Source organism: Gavia stellata, unplaced genomic scaffold, assembly GCF_030936135.1.
Source record: "Gavia stellata isolate bGavSte3 unplaced genomic scaffold, bGavSte3.hap2 HAP2_SCAFFOLD_59, whole genome shotgun sequence".
NCBI lineage: Eukaryota > Metazoa > Chordata > Aves > Gaviiformes > Gaviidae > Gavia > Gavia stellata.
In genome coordinates, this window is record NW_026776859.1 from 75,648 (window position 1) to 102,211 (window position 26,564).

General features: G+C 53.3%; 2 protein-coding genes across 2 annotated transcripts; one reads left to right on the top strand and one right to left on the bottom strand.

Annotated features, from left to right (window-relative positions):
* Positions 1 to 9,412: 9,412 nt before the first annotated feature.
* Positions 9,413 to 20,542, top strand: LOC132321333 (olfactory receptor 14A16-like). The gene is made up of 4 exons (XM_059834842.1): positions 9,413 to 10,352; positions 16,636 to 16,683; positions 19,738 to 19,791; positions 20,484 to 20,542. The coding sequence occupies exons 1-4, from the start codon at positions 9,425 to 9,427 to the stop codon at positions 20,540 to 20,542; spliced, it is 1,089 nt and encodes a 362-aa protein (XP_059690825.1). The 5' UTR covers positions 9,413 to 9,424.
* A 1,006-nt stretch (positions 20,543 to 21,548) lies between these two features.
* Positions 21,549 to 22,562, bottom strand: LOC132321334 (olfactory receptor 14J1-like). Its single transcript, XM_059834843.1, has one exon. The coding sequence runs from the start codon at positions 22,560 to 22,562 to the stop codon at positions 21,549 to 21,551; it is 1,014 nt and encodes a 337-aa protein (XP_059690826.1).
* Positions 22,563 to 26,564: the final 4,002 nt, after the last annotated feature.

Sequence of the window (26,564 nt, forward strand, 5' to 3'; positions counted from 1 at the left end):
TGACATCCATGGAGGAACGGCCAAGGCATGGGGGGACAAGTGACACAGCTTGGGGTGCTGCAATGGATGGGCAGAGGCTGTTCAGGAGAGACAGGCTGGAAGGACCTGGGGTGGGGTTCCCTCAGAGGGAAGAAGTCGCTGGGATGTCTGGAGCTCCTCTGTGGGGCAAGGGACAAGTTGGGTGAGCCCTTGTGAGTGAGGGTCAGAGGAGGGGCCAGTGAAGGTGACATCGTGGTGGGAGACGAGGAACCCGCAGTCACGGTGGGGAAGTTGGCATAGTCTTTTCTAAGCACCCCAAGGAAGCGTCTCGGCATGTAGAAGCCTGGTCCTCACTGGGGACTTGAATGACCCTGCCATTTTCTGGAAGAGGAACGCAGCAGCATGCAGACAGTCCAGGCAGCTTCTGGAGTGTCTTGGGAGAACGTCTTAGCACCCCTGGCAGATGGGCCAACAAGGGTCATGCCAACCTGGATCTGACACTTGCCAGCAAGGAAGAGCTGGCCAGTGAACTGAAGGTCAGCGTAAGCCTTTTCTGTCGTGACACTGAAATAGTGGGGTCCCAGCTCCCGAGGAGAGTGAGGAAGGAAAATAGGGACTGCAGATGCCGGATCTTAGAGGAGCAGACTTTGGCCTATTGTGGGGAGTTGTAGTGGGGTCTCATGGTCAGCAGCATTGAAGGGCAGCAGAGCTCCGTACAGCTGGTCTTCAAGGACAACGTCCTCCAAGCACGGAAATGGTCTATAGCAAAACTCAGTTGAAACCTGAAAGTGAATTCAAGGGCACCATAACGAGCTGTTACTACTTCAGGGACAGTGAAGGAAGAAGTACAGATAACATGGGATCACCCCTAAATTTAGTGAGAGTCGGTCTAAATAGACCTGAGATAGTTTATGTGCTCTTATCACCAGCAAGGTCTCCCAGGCCTTGGTGCCCCAAGGCAGGACTCGAGAGGAAAACAGCCATCAGTGGATAGGAACCAAATCAGTAGCTACTTGAGGAAACCCAAATGTTACCAGTCAAAAGGGACAAGATGTATAAATCTGTGTTTACATAGAGGGAGAGAAAGTGTCATTACCTTGCTGGTCCATGGCCATGGCCTGTAAAAGAATCATGAGAATTTACAGACAAGTGTCAAAGCCTTCTTACCCAATTATTACACCAAGGTCTTTCCCACATATGTTTCAACTTCTGCCTAACACCTTCCTTCAGCGGTTGATGCAGTTGCCCACACAGAGGTGGCCACTGCCTCCAAGATTCCCGGGGGTAGCTGAAGACTCCACATGCTACTGGGAAATGTGACCCAGGGCTGATGGGAGCCTTTGTGGAGCAGGAGCTGGTGGAGAGGCAGGATAGGCCAAAGCATCTCAGCTGAGACAGCTCATTTCTCTCCCTTGAGTAGAAAGGGAAGCCTGGACAATTGCACCCAAGGGGTCCAGCGTTTGGAGGAGAATGAGAAATGAGTGGGTCTCGATGCTGCAGAGTCTACTTGAAGACACTCCTGTGACCCAGATATGTTGGGATCAGTGCAGATTTGTCTATTCAAAAGAGAGCATTTGATTCACTTTGCTCCTTTGCTTCCTTCTGTGATTTCTGGGAGCTCACGGCTTCAGTGTGAGACTCGCTGTGAGTGAATATGGACGAACAGAGCGTGGGGCAGGGAGTGCTTTGGGGGTTCTTGGGATCTGTGCTTGACACAGCAATGTGTTTTTATTGGCCTAAGGGCATCCACTGTGGAAAGTGGACTGCCTTGGCTTGTTAGTGAGTTTTGCATGTTAAGGAGCCCTCTGGTGCCAAGTTCACAGAATCACAGAATCACAGAATCACAGAATCACTACGGTTGGAAAAGACCTGTAAGATCATCAAGTCCAAACTAAAAAAAAAAAAAAAAAACAAAAAAAAAAAAACCCACACAAACAACCCACGCAAGCCAACCACCACACAACAACAACAGGGCACAACACACCAAAAACCAACCCACCCAACACCACACAGCACCATGCCCATCAAGCTACATCCCACAATGCCACATCCACACGCTCCTTGAACACCTCCAGAGAGGGTGACTCTACCACCTCCCTGGGCAGCCTATTCCAATGTTTCACTACTCTCTCGGTAAAGAACTTTTTCCTAATATCCAGCCTGAACCTCCCCTGGAACAACTTGAGGCCATTTCCTCTTGTCCTGTCACTAGTCACTTGGGAGAAGAGACCAACACCCACCTCTCTGCAACCCCTCTTCAGGTAGTTGTAGAGAGCGATAAGGTCTCCCCTCAGCCTCCTCTTCTCCAGACTGAACAACCCCAGCTCCCTCAGCCGCTCCTCATAAGACTTGTGCTCCAGACCCCTCACCAGCTCCGTCGCCCTTCTCTGGACACGCTCCAGCACCTCCATGTCTTTCTTGTAGTGAGGGGACCAAAACTGAACACAGTATTCGAGGTGCGGCCTCACCAGCGCCGAGTACAGGGGCACGATCACCTCCCTGCTCCTGCTGGCCACACTATTTCTGATACAGGCCAGGATGCCGTTGGCCTTCTTGGCCACCTGGGCACACTGCTGGCTCCTCTTCAGCCGGCTGTCGATCAACACCCCCAAGTCCTTTTCTGTGGGGGAGCTTTCCAGCCACTCGTCCCCAAGCCTGTAGCGTTGCATGGGGTTGTTGTGGCCAAAGTGTAGAACCCGGCACTTGGCCTTATTGAACCTCATACAATTGGCCTCAGCCCATCGATCCAGCCTGTCCAGATCCCTCTGCAGAGCCTTCCTACCCTCAAGCAGATCAACACTCCCTCCCAACTTGGTGTCGTCTGCAAACTTGCTGAGGGTGCACTCTATCCCCTCATCCAGATCATCAATAAAGATATTAAACAAGACCGGTCCCAAAACTGAGCCCTGGGGGACTCCGCTTGTGACCGCCCGCCAGCTGGATTTCACCCCATTCACTACAACTCTCTGGGCTCAGCCATCCAGCCAGTTTTTTACCCAGCGAAGAGTGCACCTGTCTAAACCACGGGCCGCCAGCTTCTCTAGGAGAATACTGTGGGGAACAGTGTCAAAGGCTTGACACTGTTCCTGAACTGCAGATACTGCAGGAAGGTTGAACAAGGCTCTGGAGAAGTAAAAGTCAGCACACAGCCTCCAGGTTTCTGAGGGTGTTAGTGGGCCCCAGCGAGGGCCATCCCTGGAGAGGCCATGGAGGGAATGACCAGAAAAGGGACGATCCCTGGGGGCTGCTGAAGCAGGAACTCAGAGGCACTGGTTACAGGTGGAAAATCAAATGTGGAGGCAACTGTGAAAGGCCTTCATGCATTTCATCAAGGAACGAGTAGATGTGGCACTGCGGGACATGGTTTAGTGGGCATGTGGTGTTGGGTTGATGGTTGGACCTGCTGTTCTTACAGGTCTTTTCCGACCTTAGTGATTCTGTTATTCTGTGATCAAGCAGGATGTTCAAGCCCTGCCCCCCTAGGAATGGGGATCTGTTCCATATGGAATGCTCAGGGCTGCTGCTGGGGTCAGTGAGATGTGGGGGCATGTGATGCCAAATGCGGGACAGCAGGAGGACTCCTCTGAGGCTCTATGGAGTGAGTGGGTGGGTGAAGAGGCAAGAAAGCGCTGGAGCTGTAGGGACCTGGTGTTCTCTTGGGGACCTCGGTGGAAGAGACAGCGGCCATAGTCGAAAGGACAAGGATTTCAGTTCTGTTGGGAGGTGCCAGCCCCAGCAATGGGGCCATCCCCACCACAGGCTGTCCTACACTGCCCGATGCCTCTGCCTCTTCCTTTGAAGATTTTATCCACCACCCCTGCTTGCCCACATCACTGTCACCCCATGAGGTTCCTACTGGTCCATCCCTCCAGCCTGTCTATGTCCCTTGGGATGGCCACCCTGCCCTCCAGTGTAGTGTCTGTTCTCCTCAATGTGGTCTCTGCTACAAATGTTATGAATAATCCCTCTCTCAGCTCCTCCAGGTCATCAAAAAGACGTTAAACGGGGCCGGTTGCCGGGTAGACCCCAGCAGGACCCTGCTAGCTAGATGCCTGCAGGCAGAGAACCACGCATTGACCACGTACCTCTGAGCCCACCTGTCCAGCTCGTTTTTACCCATCTACCTATCCTCCCATGCAGACCATAATATCCTAACATCAAATATTGTGGGGGATGATGGCGAAAGCCTTGCTGACCTCCAGGTAGAAGACAACCACTGCTCTCCCTCGTGCAGCAATCCTCTCCTTTCTTCAGAAAGAGCAAAGAGGCTGGCCAGGCACAATCTCCCTGGGTAAATCCCGTCACCTTCTTTTCAGACACCCAGAAAGGGGACGCGAGTGGACGTCCTCGGGGGCACAGCCTTCTGTTCCCCTGCTCATCCCTTGGGCATTTTTGAAAGGTGCGTACAATGTACAAAGGTGCTGCCAGTCATCAGGATGTTCCCCAGTCTCCATGACCTTTCAGAGGTGATGGAGAGTTTTCTCCCTGTGACAAAGGCCAGCTCGCTCAGCTCCCTGGGATGCCGCCCCTCCAGCCCCAGTGACCAGAAAGGATTGCGCTTGCTCAAGTGACCCCTGACTTGATCCACATCCACTGCTGGTTCTTTTCCTCCAGAGTCCTGCCTCAAGGCACAAAGGCTTGGGAGACCTTGCTGGGGAAGACTAAGACAAAGAGGATATAGAGTATCTCAGATCTGTCTACACCTGCTCTTACGAAGTTCAGCAGTGGCCACACGTTCTCTTTCTTTTTTCTAAAACTCTTTCTGGAAGTACTAACAGCTCCACTTGATGCCCTCGAACCTCTTGCAAGGGTCCACACCAGGGAAGCTTTGGCTTCCCTAAAGCCATCCCCATTTCTAAATTTGTCCCTGAGTCCTTGCATCCACCTCCGGAATGCTTCTGTTTTTCTATGGAACTTCTTAATGAGTTCCTTCTTTAACCAAGCTGCTCTCCTGAAATGGCTGGTTGTTTTCCTGCTTAGCGGTCTGGAAACGCCTTGCGCTTTGAAGATGCTTTCCTGAAAGAGCAGCTGTACGGAGCTCTCCTGCCCATGGGCTTACAATTAAAAATCCCTTGAAGAGGCTAAACTCTTCCCCCACTATTTCACGGTCACTGCAGCCCAGGCTCACACTGGTTTTCACATCCCTCATCAGCACTGCCTCTTTCGCAAGGACCAGATTCAGGCAAAGATCACCTTTGTTGGCCTGGCACCTGTGCAAAGAAGTGGTCCCAAGAGACCCCAGACACCAGCTGCACAGTCTGCATCCTGCTGTGCTCCCCTCCCAGTGAGTGTCGGGGTCATTACAGTCCCCAACAAGACCTGGGGCCATGGATCTGGAGACTTCCATGGCTTGCTTAAATAAGCCTTTCTCCTCTGCCTTCTCCTGATTGCAGGTTCTGAGGGCCTGTGGTGGAGGTGAAGCTGATCTCCAGGAAGACGAGGTGCTGCTGAAAATGTCCTTGGCTTTGGACACGCTGTGATCCAGGAACACGGTGACAATCATTCACCTCTTCCTTGACTGTATCATCAAGGGGCTGAGCAAAGGCTTGTTGAAAGAAGCACCAAGAGAGTTTGGGAGCAGCCAAATGATTGGAGCCGCCCGTGCGATGGGCTTCCTGTTCATGCACTGCTCTGCATCAGCTGGATGAACTTGGGTCAGACCTTGCCTCACTGCAGGGCTGGGATTCAGTCGCTGGCCAACAGAGCCCGAATCTGCCGGAGATGCCACCTGGGCTTGCACAAAGGAAGCGAACCTGTCGGCAACGCTGGCTGGGGTGTCTGTCCCGCATCCCCTCTGAACGGGAATGGCTTTCCCATAGGTCCTGTACTGTCCCTGCCAGCCACAGGCCGTTGTGCTGGAGAGCCCTGGCATCTCGTGTAGCACTCCAGGCCTGTGTGTGGCCATTGAGCAGCTGCCCTGAACCAGGTTAAGCACTGGGGGATGTCCTTGAGACAACTGCCAGTACAGTCAGTGGAGATCTAGGAAATACAGCTGATGGGGAAGAGAAGGAGAGGGACTTGGCTCCATCTGGGCAGCTGACTACCTCTGTAGGTGCTGTGGACATAAGGGAAAGGGAAGGTTTTAGTTCTCCTAACTGTAAACATCTGCTGTCATTTCCCTCTACCAAAGGAATTCCCCTCCAGGCTCCAAGAGGATGCCCCCAGATGCTGCCTTGTCTCTCAGCATTGCTCCATTAGAGCTTGCACGCACCTGCACATAGCTTGGAGAAGCTCTGGTGTCACCTCAAATGTCACCAGGTGTTCCCACCTGAACAACTCCCTCAATCTCCATTTATTGGCCTAAGAGCTGAGCTCACATGCAGGTGCCTATTCTATGTGCACAGGGGAACAGGGGCAAGAGAAATACCATAACCTGGGGGACTGTGGTGTGCCTGGGAGCGAGCTGAGTCCTCTTCCAGCCTCAGGACATCAAACCCAGGATGGGATGTCTTGAATGACTCAGGTGAATCCCTTCCCTCAGCAGGGTTAGAGGAGATCCCTCCCTGTAAGTTTCTGGGTGTCCTGTCTAATGATGGGACAAGGAAAGGGGATTCTCATGCCTAAGTGTATCTCTGAAAGGAGAAATGTCACAGCTAGAAAGAAATCCCTCTCCCCAGCTGCGGGAGGGAAGATGAGTGATCCCTTCAGCCTGTTTCAGGGCAGGTTCCCCTGGAGCCCCAGGGACACCTGGAGGGAGCCCAGAGGGGGCAGAGAAAGTGCTGCCTTGGGCTGGTCCTCTGCTGCTGAGCTGGGCTGGGCTCCTGGGATGGAGGGAGGGAGCTGATGGCAAGCGGGTAGCGCTGCAGAGAGACAGCTCTGCCCAGGAGCAGCTCCTCTGCAAAGCGCAGCAGGGCTGAGGGCACTGCCTGCAGGCACCGAGCGGAGGGGAGGGAGGCAGAGAGAGATTAAAGGCGGTGTGCAGTGGGAGAATGCTGAGACCTCACCGGCAGCAAATTCTTCACAGTCCTCTATATGGTAAGTCTCTGGGTGCGGGGCATTTATCTCCTAGAGCTGGCACATCCCACGGCCTCTACGATCTGTCAGAAGGAATCTACAGTTTCCATAGCGTAAAGGAGAGGGACTTGCTCCAGAGTAGAAATTCCCAGCTGCACCGTCAGAGGCATAAGACATGACGGCTGCCTTCTCCCAGGGATGGCTGCAGGGCTGTGAAGGTGGGTGTGCAGCCAGGGGTGCCCAGGGCTGTCCTTCAGAGCAGGGTCCCTGTGTCCCGGGGGCTGTGTGCTGGGGCAGGGACGCTGCTGTCTGCCAGGGTCAGCACTCAGCCTGCCCGGGGAGCTCCCCACGGCGCTGTGGGGAGAAGCTGTGGGTGGAAGGAGTGACCCTCATCAGGGCAGGGTGCTTCGGCTGTTGAGAGGGTGCTGCATGGGTCAAGGCTGCTCACAGCTTCAGCTCTACCTCTTGACCTTTCTAAGGGGACTTCTCAAGAAGCACATCAGCTCAGCAACAGCCTCCCCTTTCCAGCCATGTCAGGTTTTCTGTGATCAGGTCTTTGGCCCCTGCACAGGCAGAGATGCCCCTGGCAAGTGCTCTGCCCCTGGGAGGTGTTTGCTGGCAGAGGTGAGCGCAGAGCAATTGGGATGGGGTGTGTGAGCAGTGACCGGGAGTTGAGCTGGGGACAGGGAGACGGCTCCTGGCAGGAGCAGCTCCAAGCAGCAGAGACACGGGCAGGGAGTGAGAGGGAGCTGCTGCCAGAAACGCTGGGGAGGCGGATGTGGGCACCTCCCTGCTGTCCCCGCGGCTCAGACCCCTTCCCCTGAGCAACTGAGAGAAGGGCAACGACAGTGGTGAGGGGTCTGGAGCACAAGTCTTCTGAGGAGCGGCTGAGGGAGCTGGGGTTGTTCAGCCTGGAGAAGAGGAGAATGAGGGGAGACCTTATCACTCTCTATGATTTCCTGAAAGGGGGTTGCAGAGAGGTGGGTGCTGGTCTCTTCTCCCAAGTGACTAGCGACAAGAGGCAGTGGCCTCAAGTTGCACCAGGGGAAGTTCAGGCTGGATATTAGGAAAGATTTCTTTACTGAGAGAGTCATGAAACACTGGAACAAGCTGCCCAGGGTTGTGGTGGAGTCACCATCCCTGGAGGTGTTCGAGGAACGTGTGGACATGGCATTGCGGGATATGGTTTAGTTGCCATGGTGGGGTTGGGTTGGTGGTTGGACTTGATGATCTTACAGGTCTTTTCCAACTTCAGTGATTCTGTGATTCTGTGAACTCCTCTCTGGTCTCCCTTCCCAGCCTAAGCAGAGCCTCTGCCCTCAAGCCCATGGGGTCTCGGGCAGGCATTGCCCCTGCAGCAGCCAGAGCCCAGAGAAGGACAAACCCCTGATTTCCAGCTCTCTTGGCATGTCCCTCCTCCCTTGGCAGGATTTCACTGCCATCCCCTCCTGCCTGCGCTGCCCTCGCTCTCACCGCTGGCTCCCCTGAGTCAGTGCAGGGAGCGGGGCTGGCAGGTTCAGCTCCCGTCCAGATGCCGACCCTTTGGGTCCTGCTATGCAGATGTGTCCATGGGAGCAAAGAGCCCACGTCTCCTCCGGGCAACTTTAGGACATTCAGCTCTTTCCCTGGGGTGTCCTGATGGGCCGCAGGGTGTCCTCCAGAAGGGCACAGCCCTCCCATAGGATCTCTGTGCTGCCTGGGATCCCCACGGAGAATGCACCTCGGTGCCAAGGCCATGGAAATGCTGCTGGGCAGCTGCGTGTGGGCAGCTGCAATGACCCCTCCGTGTCCCAGTCTGGGAGGGAGAGATGAGACCCTCCTTAGGTGCCCTGAGAAAAGGCGCGGAGTCTGTCATCTGCTCTTTGAACCTGGGTTCCTCTGCACTCAGCAGTGTCCAGTGTCTTTTTAGGGGAACACCTGAGTGTGATCATCCTCCAGCTCCAGGCTGCCAGCACGGGGCAGCTGAGAACAGGAGTGATGGGCAGAGCAGCTCTCCTCTCTCTGCACGAAGGGACCGTCCCTTTGCCTCTCAGGGCCCACCGGATTTCTCTGGGAGTGCATTAGAAATGCCAGGGATTTCAACCAGCCAAACCCACTCCTCAATGAGGAAAGTGCAACTAGAACAAGATAAACAAAACAAAATCCCCTCAGCTCTGACCTGCAGTTGGGCAAATTGCAAACAACAATTCCGAAAGCTCTTTGGTATATCACAAGGGCGTTTAATTTGCTATCACTCTGCGTTCCACGTTGCCTCTCGCTGCACAGCAAGAAGGACTCCTCAGGAGCCCATTACAGAGTCCCTGCTCCCAATGGTCCCCTCAGGCAGCAAAACCCAGAGCTCAACTGAGGGAGCTGCAGAGAGGACTTCCTGAAAAGAGAGTCTGAGTGTGGCATTGATATGAAACATGCAATATGTTTTGCTCAGAGAAGTCTGCCTTAACTGAGTACTGTCTTTTCCTCCGCAACAGAAAACCATACCCAGAGGCATGAAATGTCCAACCACAGCTCCACCACCCAGTTCCTCCTCCTGGCACTCGCAGACACGCGGGAGCTGCAGCTCTTGCACTTCTGGCTCTTCTTGGGCATCTACCTGGCTGCCCTCCTGGGCAACGGCCTCATCATCACCGCCGTAGCCTGTGACCACCACCTCCACACCCCCATGTACTTCTTCCTCCTCAACCTCTCCCTCCTCGACCTGGGCTCCGTCTCCACCGTTGTCCCCAAAGCCATGGCCAATTCCCTGTGGGACACCAGGGCCATCTCCTACCAAGGGTGTGCTGCACAGGTCTTCTTTATATTCTTCTTGTTTGGTGCAGAGTATTTTCTTCTCACCGTCATGGCCTATGACCGCTACGTTGCCATCTGCAAACCCCTGCACTACGGGACCCTCCTGGGCAGCAGAGCTTGTGTCCACATGGCAGCAGCTGCCTGGGGCAGTGGGTTTCTCAATTCTCTCCTGCACACGGCCAACACATTTTCACTACCACTCTGCAAGGGCAATGCTGTGGACCAGTTCTTCTGTGAAATCCCCCAGATCCTCAAGCTCTCCTGCTCGGAATCCTACCTCAGGGAAGTTGGGCTTCTTGTGGTTAGTGTCTGTTTAGTGCTTGGGTGTTTTGCTTCCATCGTGCTGTCCTATGTGCAGATCTTCAGGGCCGTGCTGAGGATCCCCTCTGAGCAGGGACGGCACAAAGCCTTTTCCACGTGCCTCCCTCAGCTGGCTGTCGTCTCCTTGTTTCTCAGCACTGCCATGTTTGCCTACCTCAAGCCCCCCTCCCTCTCCACTCAGTCTCTGGATCTGGTGTTGGCAGTGCTGTACTCGGTGGTGCCTCCAGCAGTGAACCCCTTCATCTACAGCATGAGGAACCAGGAGCTCAAGGGTGTTGTGAGGACAGTGATTTCAAGGACTTTTTTCAGTAGTCATAAACTTCCCATCTATCCACAAATGACTCCCATGGGAACGCATTCTAAGCCTATACTTTGTGAAGGGTTTTATTATCATTAACATCATTATAATTATATTTATAATTTTCATCATCATTATCCTTATAATTATCACTATCATTATTGCTGTTTTTATTTGTGGTTATTACGTTCCTACACAACGTTTTAGATTCGGGTCACTTCTCCTGTGGAATGAATCTTCTCTGCCTTGCCTGTTGCATGTATACAGGTATGTCTAATGCTGGGTCAGTGCTGACTCACTCACAGCAGCTCTTTCATAAATGGGTTCTCCCCAGTGCAGTTCCTGAAGCCTCGCCTTGTCTTCCAAAGCTGTTGCCAAGAATGGACATGAGCAACCTCACCCCAAAAAGGGCCTGTTGCTCCATGGATTCAGGAGCAAAGAGCTCAATGTCATGTGGTGACCTGTTAGAGACCAAGGTTTGGATTTACGTTTCTAGTTACAGTGGAGATGGTGAATGGTCACTGAGGTACATACGTGGGGCTGTCCCACATGGGGGGCTTATCCCAGGGCTTCCAGCTATGGCAGGCGATGTCCTTACGGACGGGAGTCTGGAGTTGCCTGGGGCATCTCCATGGGCAGCGTGTGCTTGGGGTGGTGTGGAATTTGGATAATGAGGTGGGATTCCTGTGCACAAAGAGCTGTTAAGACTGCCCTTGCTATCTCTTGTGCGAGCCGGGGGAGTGGAGACTCGCCTGGCTAACACAGGGTGCAGATAAGGAGGGGGCCCTGTGGAGGCAGGACAGCCCTGCTTATGGTCAGCAAAGACAGTAAGATAACAGGAATGTGAGAGGTCCTTTGTTCTTAGAAAAGGCTTCGTGTCCGATAACTGACCTTTGCCTCATTACCTGTGAAATGCATATTACAACTCACACCCCTGCATATGCTAATGAAGATTATAGAGGTCATGCTAAACATATATGACTATAGCACTCGTCTCTCCACCCAAATCATGCTACACGTCACATATGGGGGGGGAACCTCGTAGTTTTGGGGATAAAAGTCAGAGAAAATGATTGTTAAGGTGGGAGAGAAGAACCTCGATACCTGATGGACCAGTCGACGGGCTGTGTTCTCTTCCTCCACCCCAGGCAGGGACGCCTCTCTGGGTACGCGCTGCGCCTCTCACCCTCTGGGTGAAAGTTATCCCCGGGTTCTTGTATTACTATCAACTTTGCTAGCAATATTAACCTTAATTAGTAGCACTATTGTAGTTAGTGAATTTATCAACGGCAATCTCGAATCTGTTTCTGTCGCTTTCAATAAACTGAACTAATTTCGATTTTTGTGCATCTGCTCAGTGCAAGTCCTTTTGTTGGGGCTCTGATAAATGGGTCAGTGAAAGTCCTGGGACTCTGACAGACAAATTTTGAAATTGCATTCCTTTTAACGCGACAGGTGGGCAGTGACTTTAGCCCCACGAAGTGAGAGATCGCCCAAAATGGAGTCACCCAAAGGGAAGGTGCTGAACCCAGGGTTCAGCAAAGCCTCAAGAAAGAAGGGCCTGGACATGGACTCGGGGGTAGGGGACACTGCTGTATGTTGAGGCATTGCTGCCATTTATCATCACTGGTCCCCCCTGTCCTCAGGGTTGCAAGGTGAGAGAGATCCTCCTCAGAAGGAGGCTCTGCTCCAAGAGACACCAGGAGTCCAGCTGGTGCGGGGATACTACAGAAAAGATCTCAGAAACACTGCCAGGCAGTGCAGAACCACAGAATCCCAAAATAGTTGGGTTTGGAAAGGATCTCGAGAGGTTGTCTAGTCCAACGCCCTTGCTCAAAGCAGGGTCAGCTAGGGCAGGTTGCCAAAAGCCATTGGGTCCAGTTGGGTTGTGAATATGTCCAAGGATGGAAACTCTGGGAAACTTGATCCAGTATTTGACCCCCCTCATATTTTTGTCTTGTGTTCAGATGGATTTTCATGGTTTTCAATCTCTTCTAAAGAGTCACTGGATACCACTGAGAATTTTCCACCAGCTTCCATGAAGATGCCCCCGGATGCTTTTCTGTCTCTATGAACCGTTCCATTTGATCTTGCAGTTACCTGCATGTATCTGTGACCACCTCTGGCACATTAAAAGTCACCAGGTGTTTGTGTCTGAACAGCTCACTGCTGCCCTCCGTGCCCAGTAATTACCAAGGGAGCTGAGACAAGCAGCTCACCTGCAGGATCCTATTTTGTGCACACCCGAAGTGAGGCCAGAGGAATCCCACCTCCTGTGGGTTGTGGCAGGCAGGGGAGGGAGCTGAGTGCCCTTCCAGCCCCAGGACTACAGACCCAGGATGAGGTGCCTCGATTGACTCGGCTGAGTCCCTTCCCTCAGCAGGGATGCAGGAGATCCCTGCCTGTCCCTGTCTGGCTGTCCTGCCTAATGATAGGCCAAGATAATGTAATTTTTAGACCTCACTCCACCTCTGACGGGAGAAATGGCACTGCTGGAGGGAAGGAACATCAGTGATTGTTTGAACAACCTATGGAAATCAGCGGCTCACAGACCCTGGCTCTTGTGGCAGACTCTATCTCCCTGGTATTCACTGGTCAGGTAAGACAGCAGGACGCAAACAGCCCAGGAGGTTTCTCTCAGGGTTGGTGCACAACTCCTGAGCACAGCTGCCAAGTGAGCCACCCAGTCTTGTGCTCACCTGGACCCGGTACTCCCAAAAGAGGAAGGGCTGGTCAGGGGTGTGAAGCAGCCTTGGCTGTAGTGCAGTTGTGGTCTCCCAGATGCCCAGGGATGCGGGGAAGGAGAGTAGCGGAGCACAGACCCTGGACGTCAGGGAATGAGAACTTGCCCTGTTGAGGGCACTGGCAGGTGGGATCCCGTGGGGCAATGTCAGGGCCCTGAGAGCATCCATAGGTCTTCATGGCCATGAGCAGCCTCACCTGGGACCTCCACCCACCCCTCTGTCCATGGGCCCAGGAGGCCATGGAAGCAAGGCCGGAGTTTCAGCCACGGCTTGATCTGAGCTGTAGGCGGAATTGTCTCCAAAGAGCGATAGGCACCGTCTTGCCTGTCAATAGACCTTGTTGATTAAGAATTGCAGGCTCACTTCCCAGCTTGATTCTTCATGGGGTGTACAATGGAATGACTCTGTGGCCCTCCAGGTGCCAGACCCCGGGTGATTCCCAGAGGCCTAGGGCCTTTCTGCTGCCTTTCTTCCCATCACTTGGTCAGGTTTTGGGAGGAGAGGAAGCAGAAGTAGGTGAGCTTTCTGGGTACCAATGATTGAAAAGGGGGAGCAGAGCCGTCACATGTGAAATGATCTAAAGGCAATGCTAGCTCAAAGCTGGCATCTTCAGCTCCTTCCTTTCAGGCCTTAAATCTTCCGCAGGAACCTGGAAGTCCTGAGATCCCTCCATCTCCCTCTCTTTTAGCAATTAAGTTGACAGTACCCACTTCAGAGGCTTTGTTTCAATTCTGCTTCCAGCCTAAAACACCCCATGGTCCTGAGATATGCCAGGAAACTTGCAGAAGAGTCACAGTCCTCTGGACAAGAAGGGGGATGTTCCCAGGAATCTCAGGAGGCATAGCGTACTGCTAGCTGTGTTCAGGGAGCTGGTCAAACGCCTCTTCTCCATTTCCGTAATGGTGGGCTAGACGCCTGGTTCATGTGTAAACCCTCTCTGTGGATGCTGCCGTTTCCTGAGCAACCTGGTCTGACCTCAGAGATTGCCCTGCTTTGTGCTCGGCATTGGACTTGAGACACCCGGAGCTCCCTTCCACCCTGAATTGTCCTATGAGCATATGATGTAGAGACCCTCACCTCCAGCTTCATCTCTTCCTCTAGGGCACGTGGGCAAGGCAGAGGCTCCTGGAAGGGCTGGTGGGAAAGAGATTGCTGGGGGTCTCTAGTCCAGCCTCCAGGCTGGCTGCGACTTTGTGGAGCAAAGAAGAGCTCCAAAGGTGGAGATCACAGCAACACTCCTCCTAGTGCATTTTATTTTTCCTGAGGCTCAGCCTCAAGCTCCCGAGAGGCAGTTTGTGGCTGTTGCCTCCGTCATATCATTGGCCACTGCAGAAGAGAGCTTGGCTCCATCATCTCTCAGGTAGCTGTAGGCTCCTACTAGGTTGCCCCATGCCTCCTTTAGCAGGCTAGAGAGCCCCAGCTCCCTCAGACTGCCCTCACAGCTCATGCTTTAGGCCCCTCACTCCTTCTTGGCAGACCTCCTCTGGACCCTCTCCAATTTCTCCTCTTTCCTTTTCAAACGTGAGGCCCTCTGGCTCCTACGGCATCTTCATGGAGCCCAGGCCCTTCTCCTCAGGGCACTCCTTAGCCAGGCAGCTCTCTTCCCATGCTGCTGCATGAAGTTGTTGTGCAGCTTGTGGGCTGAGAGAAAAACAGGTAACAGGCGAAACAAAAAAGAATAAACACACACGAAAACCAACAGACAACGCAGAGGCAATCGCTTACGACTTCCCGCAAGCAAACTGACGCCTAGCCAGTGTCCCAGCAACAGGCACCTTGAATGAGAATAAAATCCACCTCCTTCTTCCTCCGCCCCACCTTTTATTGCTGAGCATGACATCATCCGGTATGGAATATCCCTTTGGTCAGTCAGGGTCAGCTGTCCTGGCTGTGTCCCCCCGCCAATTTCTTGCCCTCCCCCAGCCTGCTCCCTGCGAGGGAGCAGAGTGAGAAACAGAGAAGCCCTTGATGCCGTGCAAACACTGCCCAGCAATAGCCAGAGCACTGCTGTGTTACAAACCCCGTTTGAGGCACCAATGCAGAACAGAGCACCACAGGGGCTGCTGCGAGGGAAGTTAGCCCCATCCCAGCCAGACCCAGCACACTGGAACTGGGGGCCGACAGACGGACACCGTAGTGTACCGATGGTCTAAGAAGTGATGAGCAGGGAGAGACAATCACTTCCCTCACGCTTTTGGCAAGGCTCCTCTTTATACACTCCAGGACACTGCTGCCTGCCTTTGCTACTAGGTCGCACTGGATCGTGTGGATCACTGATGGATGCTGTTTTCCCTTCTGTCCCCCAGCACCCCCAGGGTAGTTTCCGCAGAGCTGCTCTCTGGCCAGGCAGTCTCCTTCCCCTGCCACTGCAGAGTATTAGCCTGTCCCAGACACAAGACCAGGCCTTTGTCCTTCTTCTATTTCATTAACTTCCTGACAGGACGGTCCTTCTGCCTGTCACGTTTCCCCTGAATGGAATCCCAAGGCACAGGAATGGCTTTCCAGTATAGCGTCATCGACAAACGTGGCGATGCCTCCTCTGGGTCATGGGTACAGGTGCTAAACTGCACAGGGCTCAGGAGAGTCCCCTGTGCTGCCCCACAATGCCCCAGCATGTCCCAGTGGCCTCCAGGTAGGGTATGACCCCTTCACCACTGCGCGCTCTCAGCCTCATCAGCCAACTGGTGTTTTGCCCATCTGTTGGTCTCCCCGTCCAGAATGTCATGGCCTAACTTGGGTAGAAGAACGTTGAGGGAGACCATGCCAAGAGTTTTGCTGAAGCTGAGGGAAACGACATCCGCTTTTTATCTCCTCACGCACAACTGCAGGCTATCAGGTCGATGAGGCATAATTTACCCTTGGGAAGTCCGTGTTGACAGTTACCCTCTTTTAGGTGCCCAGAATTGTCACCCACGAGGACTCTAGTCGATGGCACACTCCTCACCAAAGTGAGCTTGTACAGCCCGTGGTTCCCGGGGTTGCCCTTTTGGATTCCTTCAAAGCTGGGTGCAACATTGGCTTGTTCTCTCTCACAAGAGACCTCTGCCAATCCCATGACCTTTCAAAAGTGTATTTCCAAAGAAATAGCAATCTTCCCCTCTAACGTCACTACCACTATTCTGCCTGTGATACCACATACTTAATTTCTCTACTCTTTCATGTATCTGCATCGGTCCAGGATACAATGACCATTTCTAAAGTCATCTCTTCAGATGCAGACTGGCTGGGCAAAGTCCAGTTCCATTATTCTCCAGTTTTCTCCTTCCTTTATTCTTTGTTCATTCAGATACCTCTCACCTCAGCTGCTGCTTTGAGCTTCAGGGAGTAAAAGCTTACGTGTCTTTCAACAGTCTAATTGTCTCCTTAGGCAACTCTTTCATTGTGTTTATATCTACCTTTTTGCACCTACCTACCTGAAATATTTCCCATAAGATTATCCCCTGAAGAAAGGCAACCTCATTCGGGACAGCTTGTACTCCGCATATGGTGGAGGAGTGTGTTTTATTGTTTATGAAACTTTACCGCGCTTTGCTTTTCTTTGCTTGCAAATAGGAAAAATTCTCCTGTGCCTGTGTGCCGCCAGTTCTCTAAGGAAAGCAGGCGGGAGATGGTGCAAAGGAGCTGTAGCTTCCAGCTGCAGACTTTGGTGCAGAAGTCTGATGTAAGGAAAGGTGATGCAAGTCCCAGGGGGAGAATGAGAGAAATGGTGGGGTTGGGGAGGTGAGGAGCAAGGTTGTCCATACTGTGACAGACCTCAAGGAACTGCTTGTCCAGACCTCCTGAGGAGACACCCTGGATCACTATCACTTGGAGAATGCTGTTATAAACTCTTCTCTAAACTAAAAAGTAATGAAATATTGCCTTTAAAATAAGAAATAACCCTTTATTCATTTCATGAAGCAGAAAGGCCAAACCCTGACCCCCAGGCCCTGGGAAGGCTGATCCTGCTACCCTCAGAGTTTCATCTCACTGGTCTTGGTGGCACAGGCAACTGCTATAGCCAAGAGGACAAAGACCTCCGTCCTGTTGGACCTTTCAGCCTTGATAGAGCCCTTGGCCATCTCTACTGCAGGCTGTCCTACACTGTCCCATGCCCGCACCTCTTTCCCTTCAGGCTGTTGACACCCTTCTTGTTTTCCCACCTGGCTCTCATCCCAGCATTTGTATACCTTCACTGATGTCTCTCTACTCTTGCTGGCTGTTCCTTGAAACACAAAGCCATGGGCTGATCCAGACTCCCTCTGGGTGACCTTCTGAACCACAAGGCTACCCTTTGAGTGAGACTTCTTTTTCCTCACCTCCAGTCTGAACGTTCCAAGCTGCACCTTGTGGAGGTTTCCTTCTCTTCTCACTACCAAGAAAAGTTCTATCATTTCTGAAACCACCCTTCAAGCTCTTGCAGGCTACTACTGTAGCACCCTGAGTCCCCACTTCAGCAGGCTAAAGAAGCCCAGCACCTTCAGGCTCTCTACACAGGCTCCAAACTCTGTCCTGGCAGATCGCCTCTGGAGCCTCTCCAGTTCCTCTTTGCCATCAGCAAACATACCCTATATGCTGGCACAACAGGGCTCCAGCCCAGAGGGACCCGGACACACTTGGGGATTTGGTCAAAAAAACCCCAAAACCCTCCCGAAGATCGACAAGGAGAAGGGACAAGCTCTGCACCAGGGACAGAATAACCCTGTGCAGCAGTGTGGGCTGCGACCTGACTGGGTGAGGAGTGGTCTGAGCAAAAGGGCCTGGGCATGACAATGAATGCCATACTGTTGCAAATACTCTGATGTCTAAATAAACAAGATTTGATGATATAGAAAGGTTAAGTTTGATTAATAAATAAAACAGTAAAATACAAATGCCTAAGTTAGGATTGTTAAGTTTGAACCAATAACCATAGGAACCTCCCCAGGGAGTCACTGTTCCCTATTAAGGAACTAATCGTAACGAGATGGAACAATGAAGAATCAAATAGAGAAGTTTTGTTTGAGTCCCGTGACAATGTGACCTGATATGCACCGGTGATGCTGCCTGGAAAATTCCTTACCTTTCCCATCTTGATTCGGATATCAAGAATGCCAATCAATAGATATTAATAGAAATAACCATGGATTATTTTAAGTATGGATATTGATAGAATGGTATAATCAAGAGAGCAATTAATGAGAAATTAAATTATGTATTTTGTGTGATGGTAACTAGGTATGATTTATCTGTGATTTAATTATAAACGAACTGTTGAACAATCTAGCATTGTGAATAGGCAGGATATGCTTGTCAAGAGAATGATAAGTTGTAGGCCTGGTCAGTAAACCGAGGAAAACTTAGGAAGATTCCAAGAATGGAATTTTGCAACTAAGCTGAGCCTGCGCAAAGATTGGGTTCAACTAGAGGACACCACGAGGAAGACTACGGACGACCACCAGAGGACCTTAGACCACCACCTCTGTACCTGGAGGCGCATGCGTCAGAAGCATTTGCATATATTAATGAGTTCTTGGAAATTGTATGACTCTGTTAATTGTTTCTTGGAAATACAATGAATATGTATACTTTGATTGAATGTAGCTTTTGTAGTGGAGAAACTAAGCACCCACACTAGGTGGAGTGATCCCCTGTGCGTCCAGCGCTGCAGTAAAGAAGTGCCTGCTCACCTACATACATTGTGTAGATGAGTTTTTGTATTACAGAATTGTAACATCGAGATCCTTTCCAAACCCAACTATTTTGGGATTCTGTGCTTCTGCACTGCCTGGCAGTGTTTCTGAGATATTTTCTGTAGTATCCCCGCACCACCTGGACTCCTGGTGTCCCTTGGAGCAGAGCCTCCTTCTGAGGAGGATCTCCCTCACCTTGCAACCCTGAGGACAGGGTGGACCAGTGATGATAAATGGCAGCAATGCCTCAACATACAGCAGTGTCCCCTACCCCCGAGTCCATGTCCAGGCCCTTCTTCCTTGAGGCTTTGCGTCAGAAGGGACATCTGGAGGTCTGCTCTGGGCAGGGAGAAGTTTACAGTTCGATCAGGCAGGTCAGTGCTTTCTCCAGCTGAGTTTTGAAAATCTCTATCGTGGTGATGTATGTGTATATATATGCTGAAATAAGTGTGTATATCTCTATATGTGTATGAGTATATAGATGTACATGGGGTTTTTTCTTTCTTAACCTGATAAGAAATTCCCCTTACTGCTTCTTGTCTCTATGGTTTCTTGTCTTTTCCTTCTCCTCATGATCCCCAGCCAGATCATCACCCTTACATCACAACCTACTGTCCAAGCACAGCCTTGCTGGCACCCTCTGGAACCATGCAGGCAGGCTGTGGTGGCCAGATCCGAGCAAAGACGTGCCTTTCAGAAGGATTGCGGTAGTGAATGTGAGCTGATGCTGGGACAGAGCCAGTGGCCATGGGGGACAGCAGACAAGACCTCCAGCAGCTTCCCTTCAACCAAGGCAGGGAGCAATGCACCCAGCGGTGCTCCCGAGAGAGGGTGGTGACACAGGAAAGGAGGCACCATGGGCTGCGGCAGAGGGAGCCGATGCTGGCCCTCGTGTCTTGGGCCTCCTGGCAAGTGGTGCCAGGGGCTGCAACCCCAAGGCACCCCCAAGCCTGCGAGCACTAGTGAGTCCGATCCTGACTGTGGGGAGCTGCTCTGGCTTCAGAGAGTCTGCTGGCAGAGCTGGAGCGGGTGGTGCTCACCCTGCACCGCCAGTGCGGTGAGTAGGGTGACAGCCCTGCCTGTCTGAGCCTATTTTGAGGGTAATTTTGGTGTCCTGGCAGTGTGGGAGCTTCCTGGAGCATCATGGCGCTTGTTCTCATCCCTGCACCAGCGCAGCTCTGCTGCCCCGCAGCCCAGCTGTGCAGGCATCAACAGGGCAGGGTGGGAAACCGTCCCCCTGGTATGGTCTGCCCAGTAGACCTCGGTGCCACATCCCTCTGCAGCCCTCCTGCTTTGGCAGCCCTCCCCAGCACTGGTCCCTCCCCAGACTTGGCCATATCCCATGCAGGGGTTCGTAGACGGCCCTGCTGTGGGCTCTGCCAGGGTCTGGGCCTGTGTGAGCCAGGCAAGGGCTGGATGTTCCCCCAGTGCAGGCGGAGCCGGTCACATTGAAATGATCAGCCCACACCTGGACCACGGTGAATGGCCAGGGCTGGAAATGGACGGTACAAAGGGTCAGGCTTGGGGGTGACTTTTGGGCCAGCGTAGGGGGTGGAGGGAGACTGTCTCAAGGGCAGGTGCTGGCCACAGGGACCGAGGGACAACAGGAAACTCCCATGGTTGCGCTTCCTTCAGTGCAAGCCCTGACAAAGGTTCCCAGCCTCTCTTTCAATGCCACGCTTCAGGAGGGACGATGGCACGAAGGGGTGGGGCGTGAGGGACACCAATTCTTCCTCATCCACTTCCCAGGCCTCGTGGAGCACCAGGACAGAAAGGACTTCTGGCTCTGCACTGTGAACATGTTTTAGGCTAACCAGAGTCTGGACGCTACCGCTGATGAGCGGAATGCCAGAATTTTTCTCCCCCAGGCAATTTCCAGGCCACAACAGCTGCCACCTCAACTTCCCCCACCTCTCCTCTGATGTGGCTGGACGGTTCCTGGCCCCCTCCCCATGTTTGCTGCAGGGTCCTGGGCTGGATGGGGATCACTACTGCTAATCCGCCTCCCTGGGGGTCTCTGGATGTGGCAGGTGCTTGAAGGGACTATGGTGCTTTTCGGAGGACAGGAGATGTGTTCATTTGTGCCTGAAGGACACATGAAGCACTTTCCAGTCTTCCTTTTTCATACCTGCTTGGTGCCCACTGCCTCTCCGGGGATTGCAGAGCCCTCGATTCCTCTAGAACCCTGGGTTCAGCACTTTCCCTTTGGGTGACTCCATTTTGGGCGATCTCTCACTTCGTGGGGCTAAAGTCACTGCCCACCCCAAGCACACGCTGCCCATGGAGATGCCCCAGGCAACTCCAGACTCCCGTCCTTAAGGACATCGCCTGCCATAGCTGGAAGCCCTGGGATAAGTCCCCCATGTGGGACAGCCCCACGTATGTACCTCAGTGACCATTCACCATCTCCACTGTAACTAGAAACGTAAATCCAAACCTTGGTCTCTAACAGGTCACCACATGACATTGAGCTCTTTGCTCCTGAATCCATGGAGCAACAGGCCCTTTTTGGGGTGAGGTTGCTCATGTCCATTCTTGGCAACAGCTTTGGAAGACAAGGCGAGGCTTCAGGAACTGCACTGGGGAAAACCCATTTATTAAAGAGCTGCTGCGAGTGAGTCAGCACTGACCCATCATTAGACATACCTGTATACATGCAACAGGCAAGGCAGAGCAGATTCATTCTACAGGAGAAGTGACCCGAATCTAAAACGTTGTGTAGGAACGTAATAACCACAAATAAAAACAGCAATAATGATAGTGATAATTATAAGGATAAAGATGATGAAAATTATAAATATAATTATAATGATGTTAATGATAATAAAACCCTTCACAAAGTATAGGCTTAGAATGCGTTCCCATGGGAGTCATTTGTGGATAGATGGGAAGTTTATGACTACTGAAAAAAGTCCTTGAAATCACTGTCCTCACAACACCCTTGAGCTCCTGGTTCCTCATGCTGTAGATGAGGGGGTTCACTGCTGGAGGCACCACCGAGTACAGAACTGACAACACCAGATCCAGAGACTGAGAGGAGATGGAGGGGGGCTTGAAGTAGGCAAACATGGCAGTGCTGAGAAACAGGGAGACCACGGCCAGGTGAGGGAGGCACGTGGAAAAGGCTTTGTGCCGTCCCTGCTCAGAGGGGATCCTCAGCACGGCCCTGAAGATCTGCACATAGGAGAGCACGATGCAAACAAAACACACAAATGATAAACAGGCACTAACCACAAGAAGCCCAACTTCCCTGAGGTAGGAGTGTGAGCAGGAGAGCTTGAGGATCTGGGGGATTTCGCAGAAGAACTGGTCCACAGCATTGCCCTTGCAGAGTGGTAATGAAAATGTATTGGCTGTGTGCAGCACAGCATTGAGAAACCCACTGCCCCAGACAGCTGCTGCCATGTGGACACAAGCTCTGCTGCCCAGGAGGGTCCCGTAGTGCAGGGGTTTGCAGATGGCAACGTAGCGGTCATAGGCCATGACAGACAGAAGGGCACACTCTGCTCCAAGTAAGAAGAAAAGGAGAAAGACCTGTGCAACACATTCTGGGTAGGAGATGGCCCTGGTGTCCCAGAGGGAATTGGCCATGGCTTTGGGGAGAGTGGTGGAGATGGAGCCCAGGTCAAGGAGGGAGAGGTTGAGGAGGAAGAAGTACATGGGGGTGTGGAGGTGGTGGTCACAGGCTACGGCGGTGATGATGAGGCCGTTGCCCAGGAGGGCAGCCAGGTAGATGCCCAGGAAGAGCCAGAAGTGCAAGAGCTGCAGCTCCCGCGTGTCTGCGAGTGCCAGGAGGAGGAACTGGGTGATGGAGCTGTGGTTGGACATTTCATGCCTCTGGGTATGGTTTTCTGTTGCGGAGGAAAAGACAGTACTCAGTTAAGGCAGACTTTTCTGAGCAAAACATATTGCATGTTTCATATCAACGCCCCACTCAGACTCTCTTTTCAGGAAGTCCTCTCTGCAGCTCCCTCACTCGAGCTCTGGGTTTTGCTGCCTGAGGGGACCATTGGGAGCAGGGACTCTGTAATGGGCTCCTGAGGAGTCCTTCTTGCTGTGCAGCGAGAGGCAACGTGGAACGCAGAGTGATAGCAAATTAAACGCCCTCGTGATATACCAAAGAGCTTTCGGAATTGTTGTTTGCAATTTGCCCAACTGCAGGTCAGAGCTGAGGGGATTTTGTTTTGTTTATCTTGTTCTAGTTGCACTTTCCTCACTGAGGAGTGGGTTTGGCTGGTTGAAATCCCTGGCATTTCTAATGCACTCCCAGAGAAATCCAGTGGGTCCTGAGAGGCAAAGGGACGGTCCCTTCGTGCAGAGAGAGGAGAGCTGCTCTGCCCATCACTCCTGTTCTCAGCTGCCCCGTGCTGGCAGCCTGGAGCTGGAGGATGATCACACTCAGGTGTTCCCCTAAAAAGACACTGGACACTGCTGAGTGCAGAGGAACCCAGGTTCAAAGAGCAGATGACAGACTCCGCGCCTTTTCTCAGGGCACCTAAGGAGGATCTCATCTCTCCCTCCCAGACTGGGACACGGAGGGGTCATTGCAGCTGCCCACACGCAGCTGCCCAGCAGCATTTCCATGGCCTTGGCACCGAGGTGCATTCTCCGTGGGGATCCCAGGCAGCACAGAGATCCTATGGGAGGGCTGTGCCCTTCTGGAGGACACCCTGCGGCCCATCAGGACACCCCAGGGAAAGAGCTGAATGTCCTAAAGTTGCCCGGAGGAGACGTGGGCTCTTTGCTCCCATAGACACATCTGCATAGCAGGACCCAAAGGGTCGGCATCTGGACGGGAGCTGAACCTGCCAGCCCCGCTCCCTGCACTGACTCAGGGGAGCCAGCGGTGAGAGCGAGGGCAGCGCAGGCAGGAGGGGATGGCAGTGAAATCCTGCCAAGGGAGGAGGGACACGCCAAGAGAGCTGGAAATCAGGGGTTTGTCCTTCTCTGGGCTCTGGCTGCTGCAGGGGCAATGCCTGCCCGAGACCCCATGGGCTTGAGGGCAGAGGCTCTGCTTAGGCTGGGAAAGGAGACCAGGGAGGAGTTCACAGAGTCACAGAATCACTGAAGTTGGAAAAGACCTGTAAGATCATCAAGTCCAACCACCAACCCAACCCCACCATGGCAACTAAACCACGTCCCGCAATGCCATGTCCACACGTTCCTCGAACACCTCCAGGGAGGGTGACTCCACCACAACCCTGGGCAGCTTGTTCCAGTGTTTCATGACTCTCTCAGTAAAGAAATCTTTCCTAATATCCAGCCTGAACCTCCCCTGGTGCAACTTGAGGCCATTGCCTCTTGTCGCTAGTCACTTGGGAGAAGAGACCAGCACCCACCTCTCTGCAACCTCCTTTCAGGTAATCATAGAGAGTGATAAGGTCTCCCCTCATCCTCCTCTTCTCCAGGCTGAACAACCCCAGCTCCCTCAGCCGCTCCTCAGAAGACTTGTGCTCCAGACCCCTCACCACCATCGTTGCCCTTCTCTCAGTTGCTCAGGGGAAGGGGTCTGAGCCGCGGGGACAGCAGGGAGGTGCCCACATCCGCCTCCCCAGCGTTTCTGGCAGCAGCTCCCTCTCACTCCCTGCCCGTGTCTCTGCTGCTTGGAGCTGCTCCTGCCAGGAGCCGTCTCCCTGTCCCCAGCTCAACTCCCGGTCACTGCTCACACACCCCATCCCAATTGCTGTGCGCTCACCTCTGCCTGCAAACACCTCCCAGGGGCAGAGCACTTGCCAGGGGCATCTCTGCCTGTGCAGGGGCCAAAGACCTGATCACAGAAAACCTGACGTGGCTGGAAAGGTGAGGCTGTTTCTGAGCTGATGTGCTTCTTGAGAAGTCCCCTTAGAAATGTCAAGAGGTAGAGCTGAAGCTGTGAGCAGCCTTGACCCATGCAGCACCCTCTCAACAGCCGAAGCACCCTGCCCTGATGAGGGTCACTCCTTCCACCCACAGCTTCTCCCCACAGCGCCGTGGGGAGCTCCCCGGGCAGGCTGAGTGCTGACCCTGGCAGACAGCAGCGTCCCTGCCCCAGCACACAGCCCCCGGGACACAGGGACCCTGCTCTGAAGGACAGCCCTGGGCACCCCTGGCTGCACACCCACCTTCACAGCCCTGCAGCCATCCCTGGGAGAAGGCAGCGAACGTGCCCTGTCCTTCTGACGGTGCAGCAGGGAAGCCCTGCTCTGGAGCACGTCCTCCTCCTCTACACTGGAGAAACAGAGAGTCCTGACAGATCCCGTCAGCTCTCAGATGTGCCAGGTCCAGGAGATCCCTCCAGGAACTGAAGCTGCACTGCCCTGCACCCAGAGACTTCCCATGTAGAGAGAGGGCTGTGACGATCTCTCCCCCAGTCAGCTCTCAGCACCCTGCCGCTACCAACTGCCTTTAAGCTCTCTCAGCCTCGCAGGTCTCCCCTCGGTGCCTGCAGGCAGTGCCCCCAGCCCCGCTCCTGGGCAGAGCTGTCTCTCTGCAGCGCTGCCCGCTTGCCATCAGCTCCCTCCCTCCATCCCAGGAGCCCAGCCCAGCTCAGCAGCAGAGGACCAGCCCAAGGCGGCACTTCCTCTGCCCCCTCTGGGCTGAGGGAAGGGATTCACTTGGGTCATGCAAGGCATCCCATCCTGGGTTTGAAGTCCTGAGGCTGGAAGAGGACTCAGCTCTCTCCTGGGCACTCTCCAAACTCACTGGAGGTGGAATTCCTCTTGCCTCAGTTCATGTGTGCACATAGAAGGCACCTGCATGTGAGCTATTTGTGTCAGCTCTCACACTAATTAATGGGGATTGAGGGAGTTGTTCAGGTGGGAACACCTGGTGACATCTGAGGTGACACCAGAGCGTGTCCAAGCTATGTGCAGGTGAGTGCAAGCTCTAATGGAGCAATGCTGAGAGACAAGGCAGCATCTGGGGGCATCCTCTTGGAGCCTGGAGGGGAATTCCTTTGGTAGAGGGAAATGACAGCAGATGTTTACAGTTAGGAGAACTAAAACCTTCCCTTTCCCTTATGTCCACAGCACCTACAGAGGTAGTCAGCTGCCCAGATGGAGCCAAGTCCCTCTCCTTCTCTTCTCCATCAGCTGTATTTCCTAGATCTCCACGGACTGTAATGGTAGTTGTCTCATGGACATCCCCCCGTACTTAACCTGGTTCAGGGCAGCTGCTCAATGGCCACACACAGGCCTGGAGTGCTACACGAGATGCCAGGGCTCTCCAGCACAACGGCCTGTGGCTGGCAGGGACAGCACAGGACCTATGGGAAAGCCATTCCCGTTCAGAGGGGATGCGGGACAGACACCCCAGCCAGCGTTGCCGACAGGTTCGCTTCCTTTGTGCAAGCCCAGGTGGCATCTCCGGCAGATTCGGGCTCTGTTGGCCAGCGACTGAATCCCAGCCCTGCAGTGAGGCAAGGTCTGACCCAAGTTCATCCAGCCGATGCAGAGCAGTGCATGAACAGGAAGCCCATCGCACGGGCGGCTCCAATCATTTGGCTGCTCCCAAACTCTCTTGGTGCTTCTTTCAACAAGCCTTTGCTCAGCCCCTTGATGATACAGTCAAGGAAGAGGTGAATGATTGTCACCGTGTTCCTGGATCACAGCGTGTCCAAAGCCAAGGACATTTTCAGCAGCACCTCGTCTTCCTGGAGATCAGCTTCACCTCCACCACAGGCCCTCAGAACCTGCAATCAGGAGAAGGCAGAGGAGAAAGGCTTATTTAAGCAAGCCATGGAAGTCTCCAGATCCATGGCCCCAGGTCTTGTTGGGGACTGTAATGACCCCGACACTCACTGGGAGGGGAGCACAGCAGGATGCAGACTGTGCAGCTGGTGTCTGGGGTCTC